The sequence below is a fragment of the Agelaius tricolor genome, unplaced genomic scaffold (assembly GCF_023055355.1).
Source record: "Agelaius tricolor isolate 1412-34295 unplaced genomic scaffold, bAgeTri1.0.p SCAF_68, whole genome shotgun sequence".
NCBI classification, from domain to species: domain Eukaryota; kingdom Metazoa; phylum Chordata; class Aves; order Passeriformes; family Icteridae; genus Agelaius; species Agelaius tricolor.
Window position 1 is genome coordinate 970,861 of NW_027269328.1, and position 14,140 is coordinate 985,000.

The window sequence follows — 14,140 nt, forward strand, 5'->3', positions numbered from 1 at the left end:
CCGGGCTACATCTCTGGAATCTTCCATGGCAAGAGTCAAACTGCGCCCAGCAAAGCGCCTTGGGTGCCCTTGGTGGAGCAAAGGAACCTTCCCCAGCTGCTACCTGGTTGTGGTGGGAATATCCAGCATCCCTCCCCCTGTCCTGGGACAGCTGGCATGAGGAGCCCTGGCCCAAAAGAGCTCCCCAAAACTGCAGGAATGAGGCCACTGCCGCATCCCTCGAGGGGACAGCGCTGCTGTGTCTCTGTTGTGGGACAGAGGGGCGATGTCCCTGCCTGGCTCGGGCTGGGGAGGGTGCCTGGTCCATCAGAGGTGGCACGGAAGGGCTGGAGAGGGAGCAGGGAGTTGGGAGCAGGGATGCAGAGGAGATCCATCACTTACCACATCCACCTTCACCACTGCGTCGGAATTCTGCCGCCCCGGGATGGAAGGGAACAGGGAGAGGGAGAGCAGGTTAAGGATGCACCCTCAGCTGAGTGCAAATCATCATTTCCAGGGTGGTTTGGGTGGGAAGAGACCTTAAAGTTCACCTCATCCCACCCCCTGTCGTGGGCAGGGACACCTCCCACTGTCCCAGCTTGCTCCCAGCCCCACCCAATCTGGCTTTGGACACTTTCAGGGATCCAGGGGAAGCCCCAGCTGCTCTGGGAATTCCATCCCAGCCCCTCTCCACCCTGCCAGGGCACAATTCCTCATTCCCAAGATCCCATCCAGCCCTGCCCTCTGGCACTGGGAGCCATTCCCTGGCTCCTGTCCCTGCAGGCCTTGTCCCCAGTCCCTCTGCAGCTCTCCTGGAGCCCCTTCAGGCCCTGCCAGGGGCTCTGAGTTCTCCCTGGCTCCTCCTCCTCTCCAGGTGAGCACCCCCAGCTCTCCCAGCCTGGCTCCAGAGGGGCTCCAGCCCACCTTGTCAAGAACCTGTTTTTGTGGAAGAAGCTCTGGAGCAGCAGGGTGGGAAAAGGAGTTGAAATTCCCATTCTGGGCACAAAAACGGGCGCATTGAGTGTGACACCGCTGGGACACGCTGCCCCCCCAGTTCTGGCTGAAATCCCTCAGAAATCGGCAATTCCATGAGGAAAGAGGTGCTGCCACAGGGATACTCACAGCTTCCAGCTTCACCATCGTGTCCATCTTCTTGATGGGGACCTCGGGTTCCATGTTGACCACGATCTCCCCTGTGGGGCGAGAGCGGTGGGCCCTGCTGGTCATGGCCAGGTAGCCGTTGAGGTGTTTGGCTGGACAGAGGACAGAAAAGGGGAAAGAACAAGGGAGAGGGGACAGTGGAGAGGGGAAACCGACAGTTCAGGTGAGAGCCTACAAGATTCAGGCCAGAAATTTAGAGCTGAGTTGAGATCCTACAGAATTCAGGCTAGGAACTGAGTGTTTAGTTGAGATTCGGCAGGATTCAGGCCAGAAAGTGAGAATTCAGGTGAGATCCTACAGGATTGAGGCTGGGAACCTGATTTCAGGTGAGGTCCCACAGGACTCAGGCTGGGAAACAAGAGTTTAGTTGAGATCCTATAGGATTCAGGCCAGAAATTGAGAACTCAGGAGAGATCCTACTGGATTCAGGCCGAGAACTGAGAGCTCCAGTGAGATCCTGCAGGATTCAGGCTGGGAACTGAGAGTTCAGTTGAGATCCTATAGGATTCAGTCTGGAAACCAAGATTTCAAGTGAGATCCCACAGGATTCAGGCTGAGAACCAAGATTTCAAATGAGATCCTACAGGATTCAGGCTAGGAACTGAGTTCAGGTGAGATCCCACAGGATTTAGGCCGGAGCGCAGTGGGACCACCTTGTTTGGAGCAGTGGAAATGGGCACGGAGCCTTCAGCAGGACCAAAATCCCACCAAAGAGCAAAGGAAGGGGGAGGATAAGCAGGAAATGTCCCGAGGAGAAGAGGCAGAGGAGATTGTCCTGAAAGCCTCTGCTGGCTTGGACACAACCCCTGGTCCGGGGTTAGGAATTAGGAATGGGATCGTGCTGGGAAGGGCAGTAGGGATTAGGAATGGGATAAGATTGAAAAGGCTGGTAGGGATTAGGAATGGGATACTGCTGGGAAGGGCAGTAGGGATTAGGAATGGGATCATGCTGGGAAGGGGAGCATGAATTAGGAATGGGATCATGCTGGGGAGACCAGTAAGGATTAGGAATGGGATTGTGCTGGAAAGGGCAGTAGGGATTAGGAAAGGGACCATAGTAGGAAGGGTCAGTAGGGATTAGGAATGGGATCGTGCTGGGCAGTAGGGATTAGGAATGGGATCGTGCTGGGCAGTAGGGATTAGGAATGGAATCATGCTGGGAAGGGCAGTAAGGATTAGGAATGGGATCCTTCTGGGAAGGGCAGTAAGGATTGGGAATGGGATTTTACTGGGAAGGGCAGTAGGGATTAGGAATGGGATCATGCTGGGAAGGACAGTAGGGATTAGGAATGGGATTGTGTTGGAGAGTAGGGATTAGGAATGGGATCCTACTGGGAATAACAGTAGGGATTAGGAATGGGATTTTACTGGGAAGGGCAGTAAGGATTAGGAATGGGATCGTGCTGGGCAGTAGGCATTAGGAATGGGATCCTGCTGGGAAGGACAGTAGGGATTAGGAATGGGATCATGTTGGGCAGTAGGGATTAGGAATGGGATTTTGCTGGAGAGTAGGGATTAGGAATGGGATCCTGCTGGGAATGGCAGTAGGGATTAGGAATGGGATTTTACTGGGAAGGGCAGTAGGGATTAGGAATGGGATCCTGCTGGGCAGTAGGGATTGGGAATGGGATCCTGCTGGGAAGGGCAGTAAGGATTGGGAATGGGATTTTACTGGGAAGGGCAGTAGGGATTAGGAATGGGATCGTGCTGGGCAGTAGGGATTAGGAATGGGATCCTGCTGGGAAGGGCAGTATGAACCAGACATCTCTATGGGAATCTCGCCCAGCCTCCAACCCCAAAACTGGGAGGAGAGGACTAATTCCCAAGGTTCCCAAGCCCTCGGCTGCTGGCATGGGTGGGAGGTGGGTCTGGGATGGGTTTTCCTGTGGGTGCTGATGGACTGGGGTTGTTGGGGTTGGAGGGGCCTGGACCTCTGCTCTTTACAGCCACCACGGGGACTGAGTGTGGCCAAATCCTGCCCCAGTCCTGAGGAACATCTGGGGACTCGAAGCTACAGAGATGTTGGAGGTGAACCTTGTTGGAGCTTAGGATATAGGGAATATTTTTTGTTTGTTTTGATTTTATGAGAACGCTGGTTTTAATCTTTGTTTATGGAGAAAGTTTCTAAGACTTTGGGATTAATTGGAATTTGCGAGAGAGTAAAATGGATAGTAGGAATTTATAGGTGTGTAAAATAGATAGTCTATTATAGGGTGAAAAACTTAGAGTTTTGGGGTTTTAGTATGGAGGTGGGTAGGAGAAAAGATGAAGGATTTGGGGTGTTGTTTGATCTCTTTTTTTGTTTTAAATTTATTCTTTTTTTTTATAGTGTTGGAAGTATGAGGTGATTGGTTAGAAAGAATCACAATGTAGATGTTGTGTAGGTAAACAAATAATTAGTTATTTGTAGAAATAAAGTATGCTTTAAGAATTAATTAAATAAAATAGTTCTAAAACACTTTAAATTTGTGTGTTTTGTAACTTTTAGTGGTTTTTTTAATATACTAACTTGTAAATAGTGCATATAAATATATAGTGTATAGATAAATAGATATATGCACATAAGTAGATATATAATATACAGTGTACATATAAATAGTGTATAGAATTTTTAATAAGAGAAAAATAAACAATAATTTGAAGATCAAAAGACTAAAAGTCCTATTTGCTTTTCACTTTTACAAAAATTTTTTAGGGACATCCACACACCACTTGGAACCACCAAAGTGCTGAACTTGGGGTTTTCCTTGGAGTTCTGCACCCCAAACCATAATTTCTGCGGGTCAGCCAACCATCTCACGGTCCCACAGCCCATCCCAGCTCCCTCTTCTCCCCGTGGCTGTCCCAGAGCGGATCCCCGTGTCCCAATCCTGGTACCTGCCATGTTCCACTGCTGGGCTTTCTTGTCGGGCGGGCGGTAGATGAACTTGCGGAGGGAGCTGACGGTGTGAGAGCCCACCAGGGTGTAGCGGCCGAAGGCGCGGCAGTCGACCACGCGGATGTTCAGGGGCGGGTGCAGCAGCTCGTTCTCAGGAAGGTCCTGGGGAGCAGGGCAGGGGGTGCTCACCGGGGAGTGGGAGTGGCTGGGTTTGGGTTTGGGAAGGGCAGGGGGGATTGGGAATGGGATCGTCCTGGGAAAAACGGAAGGGGTTAGGAATGGGATCATGCTGGGAAGGGCAGTAGGGATTCGGAATGGAATCATGATGGGGAGAAGGGATTAGGAATGGGATCGTGCTGGGAAGGGAAGTAGGGATTAGGAATGGGATCGTGCTGGGGAGTAGGGATTAGGAATGGGATCATACTGGGAAAACCAGAAGGGACCAGAACTGGAATTAGACTGTGAAGGGCAGTAGGGATTAGGAATGCGATCCTCCTGGGAAAACCAGTAGGGATTAGGAATAGGATCAGACTGAGAAGGCTGGTAGGGATTAGGAATGGGATCACACCAGAAAGAGCAGTAGGGATTAGGAATGGGATCATGCTGGGCAGGGCAGTAGGGATTAGGAATGGGATCATGCTGGGAATAACAGTAGGGATTAGGAATGAAATCATGATGGGGAGTAGGGATTAGGAATGGGATCGTGCTGGGAAGGACAGTAGGGATTAGGAATGGGATCATGCTGGAAAGGATGGTCGGGATTAGGAATGAGATCATACTGGGAAAAACAGTAGAGATTAGGAATGGGATCATACTGGGGAGTAGGGATTAGGAATGGGATCATGCTGGGAAGGGCGGTAGGGGTTAGGAATGGGATCATACTGGGAAGGCTGGTAGGGATTAGGAAGGAGATCATGCTGGGAAAAACAGTAAAGATTAGGAATGGGATTGTACTGGGGAGTAGGGGTTAGGAATGGGATCATGCTGGGAAGGGCAGTAGGGATTAGGAATGGGATCATGCTAGGGAAGGCCAGTAGGGACTAGAACTGGAATCATGCTGGAGAAAGAAGTCCAAAGCTGCTCCAGCAAAATGTGGCTTGGGAGCCCTCAGGTGAAGGAATGGCGTCCGTGTGCTCCATTGTTTTGGGAAAAGTGGAGAAAAGGGTTTGGAGCCATGGGGGGCTTCAGAAATTCCAGATTCCAGCTGAGGGATCAGAGGGAAGGGGCCACACTCACCACCTCGAACCACTTGACCAAAGTGCTGAAGTTGGGGTTTTTCTTGTAGTTCTGGATCAGGGCAGACTGGACGCCCTTCCCAGCACACTCGATGTCCACACGGGGTCTGTCCACCTGGGCCAGGTTCACTCTCTTCAGGTCCCTGAGCCCCCAGAACAAGATCTAGGGCAGGAGGAGGAGGAGGGAGCATGTGAATGTGAGAGGGATGATCCCTCTCACATGGAGTTCTCTGTGGAAAGGGATCTCACTGCCGATGTCATCACAGGGCAGGGGTGGGTCCCTGAGGTATCTCCTCCTGACACGCTGCAGCCCAAGGTCTCCAGCCCTCTGCCCTCGGCATTTTCCTGCCTTTCTCCTTTCCTGGCCTTTTCCTGCCCTGGGAGTCCAGCTCTGTCCGTCTGTGGTGGCTCTGGATCCACCCCAATGGGATCAGTGTCACTGGGGAAACTTCCCTGTCCCTACCTGGGATAACAGACTGCCACCACCCAAAAATTCCCCAAAACTGAGATTTTTCCCACGGCTGTGTTAAAATTGTGAGGAATGTTTATTGTGATGCAAATGTGTGGAAAGCCAGGAGCCGAAGTCCCTGTGGAGACCTGGTCAGTCTCACCTGAGCAAAGACACTTTCACCCAGGGCAGAGATGTGCCCTGAACATCCCTGTGGGCATTGCCTGGGCCACGGCTGACCCCCAGGACCTCCAGGGGACACATCACAAAACCATGGAAGCATTTGGAAAAGCCCTCCAGGATCATTGAGTCCCACCTGTGCCCAGTCCCCACCTTGTCCCCAGCCCAGGGCACTCAGTGCCACATCCAGGCGACACCTGCAGGGATGGGCACCCCAAACCTCCCTGGGCAGCCCCTGCCAAGGCCTGAGCCCCCTTTCCATGCAGAAATTCCTCCTGGTGCCCACCCTGAGCCTGCCCTGGCCCAGCCTGAGGCCATTTCCCCTTGTCCTGTCCCTGTTCCCTGGGAGCAGAGCCCGACCCCCCCTGGCTGTGCCCTCCTGGCAGGGACTTGTGCAGAGCCACAAGGGCCCCCCTGTGTCACAGACACATTATATGAAAAATCCTTTCCTTAGGATTTTTTTTCCTGAGAAGCTGAGAGGCCTCAGGAACAAAATGTAACCAATGGTTATCTGCTGCTGTGGAATGCAACAGGCGCATCTGTGATTGGTCTCATGTGATTGTTTCTACTTAATGGCCAGTCACAGTCAGCTGGCTCAGAGTCTCTGTCTGAGACAGAAGCCTTTCTTATCATTCTATTCCTTTTCTATTCTTAGCCAGCCTTCTGATGAAATCCTTTCTTCTATTCTTTAAGTATTATTTTAATGTAGTATATATCATAAAATAATAAATCAAGCCTTCCTGAAACATGGAGTCAGATCCTCATCTCTTCCCTCATCCTGGGACCCCTGTGAACACGGTCACACCCCTGAGCCTCCTTTTCTCCAGGCTGAGCCCCTGCCCAGCTCCCTCAGCCCCTCCTGGGGCTCCATTCCCTGCCCAGCTCCCTCAGCCCCTCCTGGGGCTCCATTCCCTGCCCAGCTCCAGCCCCTGCAGGTCTCTCGTGTCAGGAGGGGCCCAGAGCTGCCCCCAGCACTGGAGGTGCCCCAGCAGTGCCAGCACAGGGGATGGGCACTGCCCTGGGTTGTCCCCACACTATTTTGGATACAAAATCCCCCTTTAGATATCCATGGATACTTGAGAGGCATCCCATCCTCGTTGCCTGAGGTTGATGGGATACCGAACACCTGAGCTATGGGATTGCTTTGGGAGCAGATGATCCAGCTCCCTGTCCATCTCTAACATTCCCTGAGCTGCATCTCAGCCCAGGTGCTGCTCACTCGCTGTCCTGCCCAGGTTTGACAGCAAGGAATGATCCAATTCCCTGGTTTTTTTAGGGATATTGCAGTCTGGTTCCCAGTCTGGTCACCACGGACAGATCCTTGGCTCCCGACTCGCTCCTGCCCTTCCAACACCCTTGGAGATGTTTTCCTGCCCCACAACGCTCCACGTGGACATTGGTTACCTCCACTCTGTATCTGCTCAGCACCGGCCGAATTCCCAGAGGCACCGGCAGGATGGGACCTCGGTCCATGTCCGTGGGGCCGTCGATGGGGGGCAGGTCTGATTTACCCCCAGGGCCGATCTGGAAGAGGTGGAGCACGGGTTAGGATCTGCTCCTCTGAGCTGCTGGGAAGCAGTTTTTGGTCCTTCTCACAGAACTGTGGAACCGCAGATTGGCTTGGGTTGGAAGGGACCTCAAAGATCGGCTCATTCCCACCCCTGCCATGGGCAGGGACAAATTCCAGAGGGAGCTGGGCTGTGTCTCAGCTGGATCTGGCCCCAGTTGCTGGATCTGGGGTGTCTCAGAGGGCTGAGAGCCCAGGGAAGGTTCTTTGGGAAGTGGAAAACACAGGAGCAGAAGGGGCTTGGGATTGCTGTCCTTCCACACAGAACAGTCCCCAGAGCAATCCAAACTTCTCAGCCCACAATGCAGCCCATCCCAGGGCTGTTCCACCCTGGAATTGCATCTGCTGGGCTGTCTGTGAGGAAACGGAGATGTGGTCCCAGAGCTCAGCCCAGGAGCAGGTTTAAGGTCCTGTTTCCAGCCCAGGGGTCAGTAAAGATCAAATATCCCATGTGAGCCATTCCCCCAGTCCAAGGAAAACTGGGAGAAAAGGGGCTTGGATGAGCACCTGCCCTGGCAGATAAATGAGGTGGGAAAAGTATTTCAGCAGATGGAGCACGAGGTACAAAAGTGGAAGAATTTAACTCTGGTACTGCCCCAGACTATGAATCATGGTTTGTGCTGGGAGAGACTTTAAAGATCATTGAATCTCAACCCCTGCCATGGCCAGGGACAAATTCCACCTTTCCAGGCTGCTCCAAGCCCCATCCCACCTGGCCTTGGACACTCCCAGGTGTCTTTGATGAACAGCTAGTGGTTGATCCATCCAAGAGAAACTACAAGGGTTCAGCAGACCAACGACCAGGTGAGGAAGCCGCTATTCCCGGTTATTCCCAGCTCCCCAGTTCTCCATAAATTAATCCCCTCTCCCTTCCAAGCCCGCATCCATTCTTTCCCTCCCTTTGTCCAGCTGGCACCTGGAGCAGCTCGAAGGCGGCCAGCAGGTCCCCGGCCGTGGCGTTGCCGCGGTAGATCTGGTAATATTCCAGCTGCGGCGGGAAGCGCGGCGGGCAGTACTCCTCGTCCGACATCTTCACCACCGGCTTGGCGAACGTCCGGCCCATGAAGTCGGCTTTTCCCTAGGGAAAGAGCCCTTGGGGTTGGGGATCCAACATGAGAATTCCAAGACTAACCCTGTGATTTTCCTCGGGAGCTCTTGGGGTTGGGGATCCAACATGGGAATGCCAAGATTAGCCCCATGGTTCTCTCCAGGAGCATTTGAGGTTCGGAATCCAACATGAGAATTCCAAATTTAGCCCCCTGATTCTCTCCTGGAGCACTTGGGGTTCGGGGATCCAACATGGGAATTCCAAATTTAGCCCTGTGGTTCTCCCCAGGAGCACTTGGGAGTAGGGGATCCAACATGGGAATTCCAAATTTAGCCCTGTGGTTCTCCCCAGGAGCACTTGGGAGTAGGGGATCCAACATGAGAATTCCAAATTTAGCCCTGTGGTTCTCCTCAATGACACTTGGAGTTGGGGATCTGATGTGGGAATTCCAAATTTAGCCCCATAGTTCTCTCCAGGAGCACTTGGGGTTGGGGTTCCAACATGAGAATTCCAAGATTAGCCCCATGGTTCTCCCCGAGAGCACTTAGGGTTGGGGATCCAACATGAGAATTCCAAATTCAGTCCCGTGGTTCTCCTCAAGAACACTTGGGGTTGGGGATCCAACATAAGAATTCCAAATTTAGCCCCATGGTTCTCTCCAGGAGCACTTGGGGTTCAGGGTCCAACATGGGAATTCCAAGATTAGCCCCATGGTTCTCCTCAAGAACACTTGGAGTTGGGGATCTGACATGGGAATTCCAAAATTAGCCCCATGGTTCTCTCCAGGAGCACTTGGGGTTCAGGGTCCAACATGGGAATTCCAAGACTAACCCTGTGATTCTCCCCAGGAGCACTTGAGGTTGGGGTTCCAACATGAGAATTCCAAAATTAGCCCTGTGGTTCTCCTCAAGAACACTTGGGGTTGGGGATCCAACATAAGAATTCCAAATTCAGCCCCATGGTTCTCCCCGAGAGCACTTAGGGTTGGGGATCCAACGTGAGAATTCAAAATTTAACTCCATGGTTCTCTCCAGGAGCACTTGGGGTTGGGGATCCAACGTGAGAATTCCGAATTTAACCCTGTGGTTTTCCACAAGAGCATTTGGGGCTGGGGATCCAACATGGAAATTCCAAAATTAGCCCTGCAATTCTCCCCGTCGTGGTCGGAACAGGAATGGGATCAATGCTCTGGCCTTGGGATGCCAAAGCTCAGGGAAAACTCAGTCAGGACTTCCTGAAGGAGGTTTGGGACAGCTGAAGGCTGGGACAGCAAGGAGGCCAGGGATGAGAAGTTTTCCCAAATGGAAACTCTCCTTGGCTACAGCCTCTTTCTTCCCTCTCCAAAAACAAGACACATCTGAGCTTTATGAGCGGCAGAGGCCCCGCTGGAGATTTGGAAGGACCATTCTCCAAGGATCAGGAAAAAAAAGCTCCCCAAATCCTCTGCCTCCAAATCTGGAGAGACCCCGGCATCCAAACCACGCACAATCCCCTGGGATTTTCTCACCACGGTGTCCTGGTCGTAGATCTCGATGACGATGATGGGGGGGTCATCCCGCATCTCGTGAGCTTCCCCGTACAGCTCCACGTTGTCGAACACCAGGAGCTGGTCCCAGGTTGGGCACAGGGTCTCGTTGAGAACCTGGGGGAATGGGAGAGATTCCTACTGCTCCAGGAATGGACCCAGGGTCCTGGGAAAGGGTGGCAGGTGGGGCTGCTGTGTGGTTTTTTCGATCAGGGAGGTGTTGGGAATCGCCCAGGGATTCCTCTGAGGAAAACAATCCAATAGCAGATGAGCAGAGCTGGGTTATTCCCAGTGTCCAGGCTTCCCAAAGCTTGGCAACCCTCAGACTGGGAAGGGGAGGCTGAAAAATCACTTTAACATGACCCAATTCTGCCTAAACCAGCAGGAAATCACCAGGAATCACAAGGAATCATGGAGAATCATGGGGAATTGCAGTCACTGGGACGTGGGACACATACTGGGAATGGGCTCCTGGAAACAGTCAATGCCCAGCTCCAGAGCTGCTCTCCCACTGCAGGAGCCCAGGACCAGCCTGATCCTCATTTATGGGATCTGTGCCACGGGAACGTGCAGAGCCGGCCATCCCCACGCCCCCAGGAATCCCAGGAATGCTCACCTCGGTGCACTGGCTCTGGGAGATGAAGAAGACCCGAGCAAAGGGGTCCGAGAGGCCACTGCTGTCGGCTGCAAACAAACTCCTGGCTTGGTACATGTGGGCTCGCAGCTGGAACACCTGTTTCTCTGGAAGAGAGAGGGAGTGGGATGGCTTGGGATGGCTTGGGATGGCCTCTGGGATCCTGTCCATAAGATGCTTGTGTTGAATCATGATTTTAAAGGGTTAAGATTTTAGCTGGAGGGTTACAACCAGTTCATGTTGAGGTTAGATGCACCAATGATAGGTTAATGATTATTAGATGCTTTAGCTAAAGGTAATTGTTATATTATGAGCTTATTTGTAGAAGGCGAACCATTTTAGGAACATACTGTGTTGGGAAAGGTGAAAGTTTGACAGGAAAGTCTCACAGATATGGGAGCTTGGCAGAAAGATTTTTTAATATAGAACCTGAAGAAGGAATAGAGATGGAAGCAAGTTTTGATATAGAAGAAAAGAATTGCTGAGCCAGTCTGACTGGATAACCAAGGAGGCAAAGGGTGTGTGAGTTAGAAGGGGTTTTTATGGCTTAAAGCAAAGGATAAACCCACCCCAAACAAGAAGATGTTTTTACCAAGCAGAAAAATAGCACAGGCAAACAAGACTGCCAATGTAGAAAAAGGGTCTCAGAATTTTCCACTGCAAGAAAACTGAGAAACAACTTATAGCTTAAACTGTAATGTACTAACTTTTAGTAATTGGAGAATAGTAACATGAATATGGTAATTACAGTAGTTACGATAGGCTATAGGTAAAAGTTAAGGTATAGATTGGTTCTACTGTATTAAGATGCTCTGCAAAGAAAAATATATAATAATGCATTTGTAGCCAAAATTAAAGGGTCTCCAGGCCTGCCCACAGCTGGAGCTGACAGCTGTAGGCACGGCTCTGTCACCCACAGCCCTGGACTGCTGTGACATCCTGGATGGAATAAACTGCATTTTGGAGAGCTGCCTGCAGTCCCACATCTCTCATTTAAGCTTTAACAGTGGCACCCAACATGTGGCACCATTAGTAAGAGCCTCAATGAGGGATGCAGGACTCCAGGTTTGTCTGCAGCTGCAGCTGACAGCTGTAGGCACAGCTCTGCCACCCATGACCCTGGACTGCTGTGACATCTTGGATACAATAAACTGCATTTTGAAGAGCTGCCTGCAGTCCCTCATTTCTCATTTCAGCTCTTACTATATTGAAACTAGTAGAAAATGCCCAGCACCTGGACTCTGTGTCAATCCATCATGAAGCAGGGGGCCTTGGATCGTGCCAGAGGGTCACAGAGACCTGAGAAAGACTTTCCTGACTTCATCCCTGGGACCACTGACCCAATTCGGGACCACTGACCCAATTCAGGAGAAGAATTGTGCACGCGTGGAGGACTAATAACCTCATTTTAGTAGAAAGCGGGGATGGGAGGTGCTGGGGTTGTGCATATGCATTAATTTGGGAAATAAATAGAAGGCAAAAATCCTTGTGGGGTGCAGTCACACATTTCAGGGACGACCCCCTTGCTGCCTGCTGTCATAATAAACACACCACTTTCTAACTTCGACTAGTTAGGGAATCTTTGTCCACGATTTTTGGTTTTAACGACTCAGTATCCCCATTCATCTGCTTGGCCCAGAAATAATTTTTGCACCTTTAGGATTGGTTCTGAGAGTGAAGCAGGGGGAGAAGAAGCTCACAGTTTGTTTTCAGACACTGCACTCACTCCTCCACATTCCTGCTCCTGGACTGCGTTGTCTGCGGATGGACAGACAGCGGGACAGAGCTCTCCTTCGCTTTCAGTTAGTTTTAGCTAGCTGAGGCAAAGAAGTTCTCTGGACCATGGTTTGGGTTTTTTTCCTCCTTTTCTTTGGACCTGTTTAAACCTGGACTGAACACCAGAAGAGCACCAGCAGCTCCACCTGTGGCCCACCAGGCCGGGTCCGGGCCACGGCATTTCCAGTGCTGGTGGGTCTGATAAGGGACTGATAAGAGACTGAGTGAGCTGAGCTACAGTCCATGGAGGGACTTTCTGAGTCTGTCATCTCTTTTGGAGTGACAAGAGGTTTTACTGTTAAATATTGTTCGGGTTTTATTGTTTAATAAACAGGTTTTATCCACTTTTCCTCCAAGGAGATATTTTTCCTAAACCAGTTGGGGGAGGAGCTGATTGAATCTGCTTTCTAGAGGAACCCCTTTGGGGGTTCTCTCCCAAATTTGCCCTGAACCAGGACACCTGCTCTGGACTGAACACCAGAAGAGCACCAGCAGCTCCACCTGTGGCCCACCAGGCCAGATCTAGGCCGTGGCATTTCCAGCACTGGTGGGACTGATAAGGGACTGATAAGGGACTGAGTGAGCTGAGCTACAGCCCACAGAGGGACTTTCTGAGTCTGTCATCTCTTCAGAGCAGTGAGAGGTTTTATTGTTTGATAGTGCGCTGGTGCATGCTTTGCCTGTTAAATAAAGGGGTTTTTTCCCACTTTTCTCCAAGGAAATATTTTCCCGAACTGACTGGGGGAGTGCCTGCTTAAATCTGCTTTCTAGAGAAAACCACTTTGGAAGTTCCCAAATTTGCCCTAAACCAGGACAGAGCCCATCCAAGGCACATCTCAGGAGCCTGGATTTGCTCATGGCTGAAGGATTTCAACTCAAAGCACGAATCCCAAATGGATATGGAATTTCCTTGGCATCCCGCTTGTGTTGTGTGTACCACAAAAAACTCCGAACAGGACTGGGATGAAGGGACACAATTCCCACCCCCATCTCTCATGGGACACCTGGAACAACGTCCCCCTTAGCTCCTGGAAGCCCTTGGAGCAGGAGGTGCCCAGCCAGGCTCCCTCCCGCCCCCTCCACCCCATGGGAACTCCTTACTGGTGTACAGGAGGCTGATGGGTGGGAAGGAGGGCAGGTTTTGTCCTCGGGGTGTTTTCTTCTCCTCGAACCCACAGGGGAGGCCGCTGAGGAAGTCCTTGCGCTGCTTGTTGAGGCCCAGCCACAGGTAGATCTCCATCTTGGCCTGGACCGTCCAGCCAGCAGGGCCAAAGCCCCTCTTCCCGGGAAGCTGAGCACAAGGAATGGAAGAGTTCACACGGATATCAGGAACATGGACAGACAGACAGACCTGTCTTGGAGCGCCCAGCCTCTTTGGGGCATTGTGCTGCTGCTCCTTAAACCCAGGGATCCTTCGGGATCGTGACACTGCTCTGACTCAGGCATTGTCCTCTTCTCACCGTGGTTTCCATTTTCAAAGTGTCTTAGGTTGGAAGTGCAAGGTGTGGCTGGGGGTGTGCATTCTATTTTCCATCTGTCAGAGGTGGGGCAGTTCTCCTCTGTTTGTCGGGCAGTTTTCTTTATCTCTTCCACAACCAACCCTCCCTCCGGGAGATCTCTTCTGTTCATGGGCCATTAATTATTAATTATCTTCTGTTAATGAGCCAGTGGGTGTCACTGCGTGGCTGATAAAATTCCACCATCCCAAT

At 51.5% G+C, this 14,140-nt stretch overlaps 1 protein-coding gene across 5 annotated transcripts in view; it reads right to left on the minus strand.

Moving 5' to 3' along the window:
* The window catches only part of OTOF (otoferlin), a 117,597-nt gene that overhangs the window by 24,557 nt on the left and 78,900 nt on the right, over window positions 1–14,140 (minus strand). For 3 of the 5 annotated variants that reach the window (XR_011676851.1, XM_071417158.1, XM_071417160.1), the window contains 9 exons: window positions 13,533–13,722; window positions 10,638–10,762; window positions 10,004–10,138; window positions 8,365–8,526; window positions 7,286–7,405; window positions 5,255–5,416; window positions 4,018–4,180; window positions 1,102–1,232; window positions 382–411 (listed from right to left, as the gene is read on the minus strand). Coding sequence is in view for 4 of the 5 variants with exons in the window: in XM_071417158.1 (XP_071273259.1) it covers window positions 382–411; window positions 1,102–1,232; window positions 4,018–4,180; window positions 5,255–5,416; window positions 7,286–7,405; window positions 8,365–8,526; window positions 10,004–10,138; window positions 10,638–10,762; window positions 13,533–13,722 (1,218 nt within the window). In the remaining variant the exon portion in view is untranslated. The remainder of the gene's footprint in view (window positions 1–381; window positions 412–1,101; window positions 1,233–4,017; window positions 4,181–5,254; window positions 5,417–7,285; window positions 7,406–8,364; window positions 8,527–10,003; window positions 10,139–10,637; window positions 10,763–13,532; window positions 13,723–14,140) is intronic. The other 2 variants (XM_071417161.1, XM_071417159.1) reach the window with 1 other exon arrangement.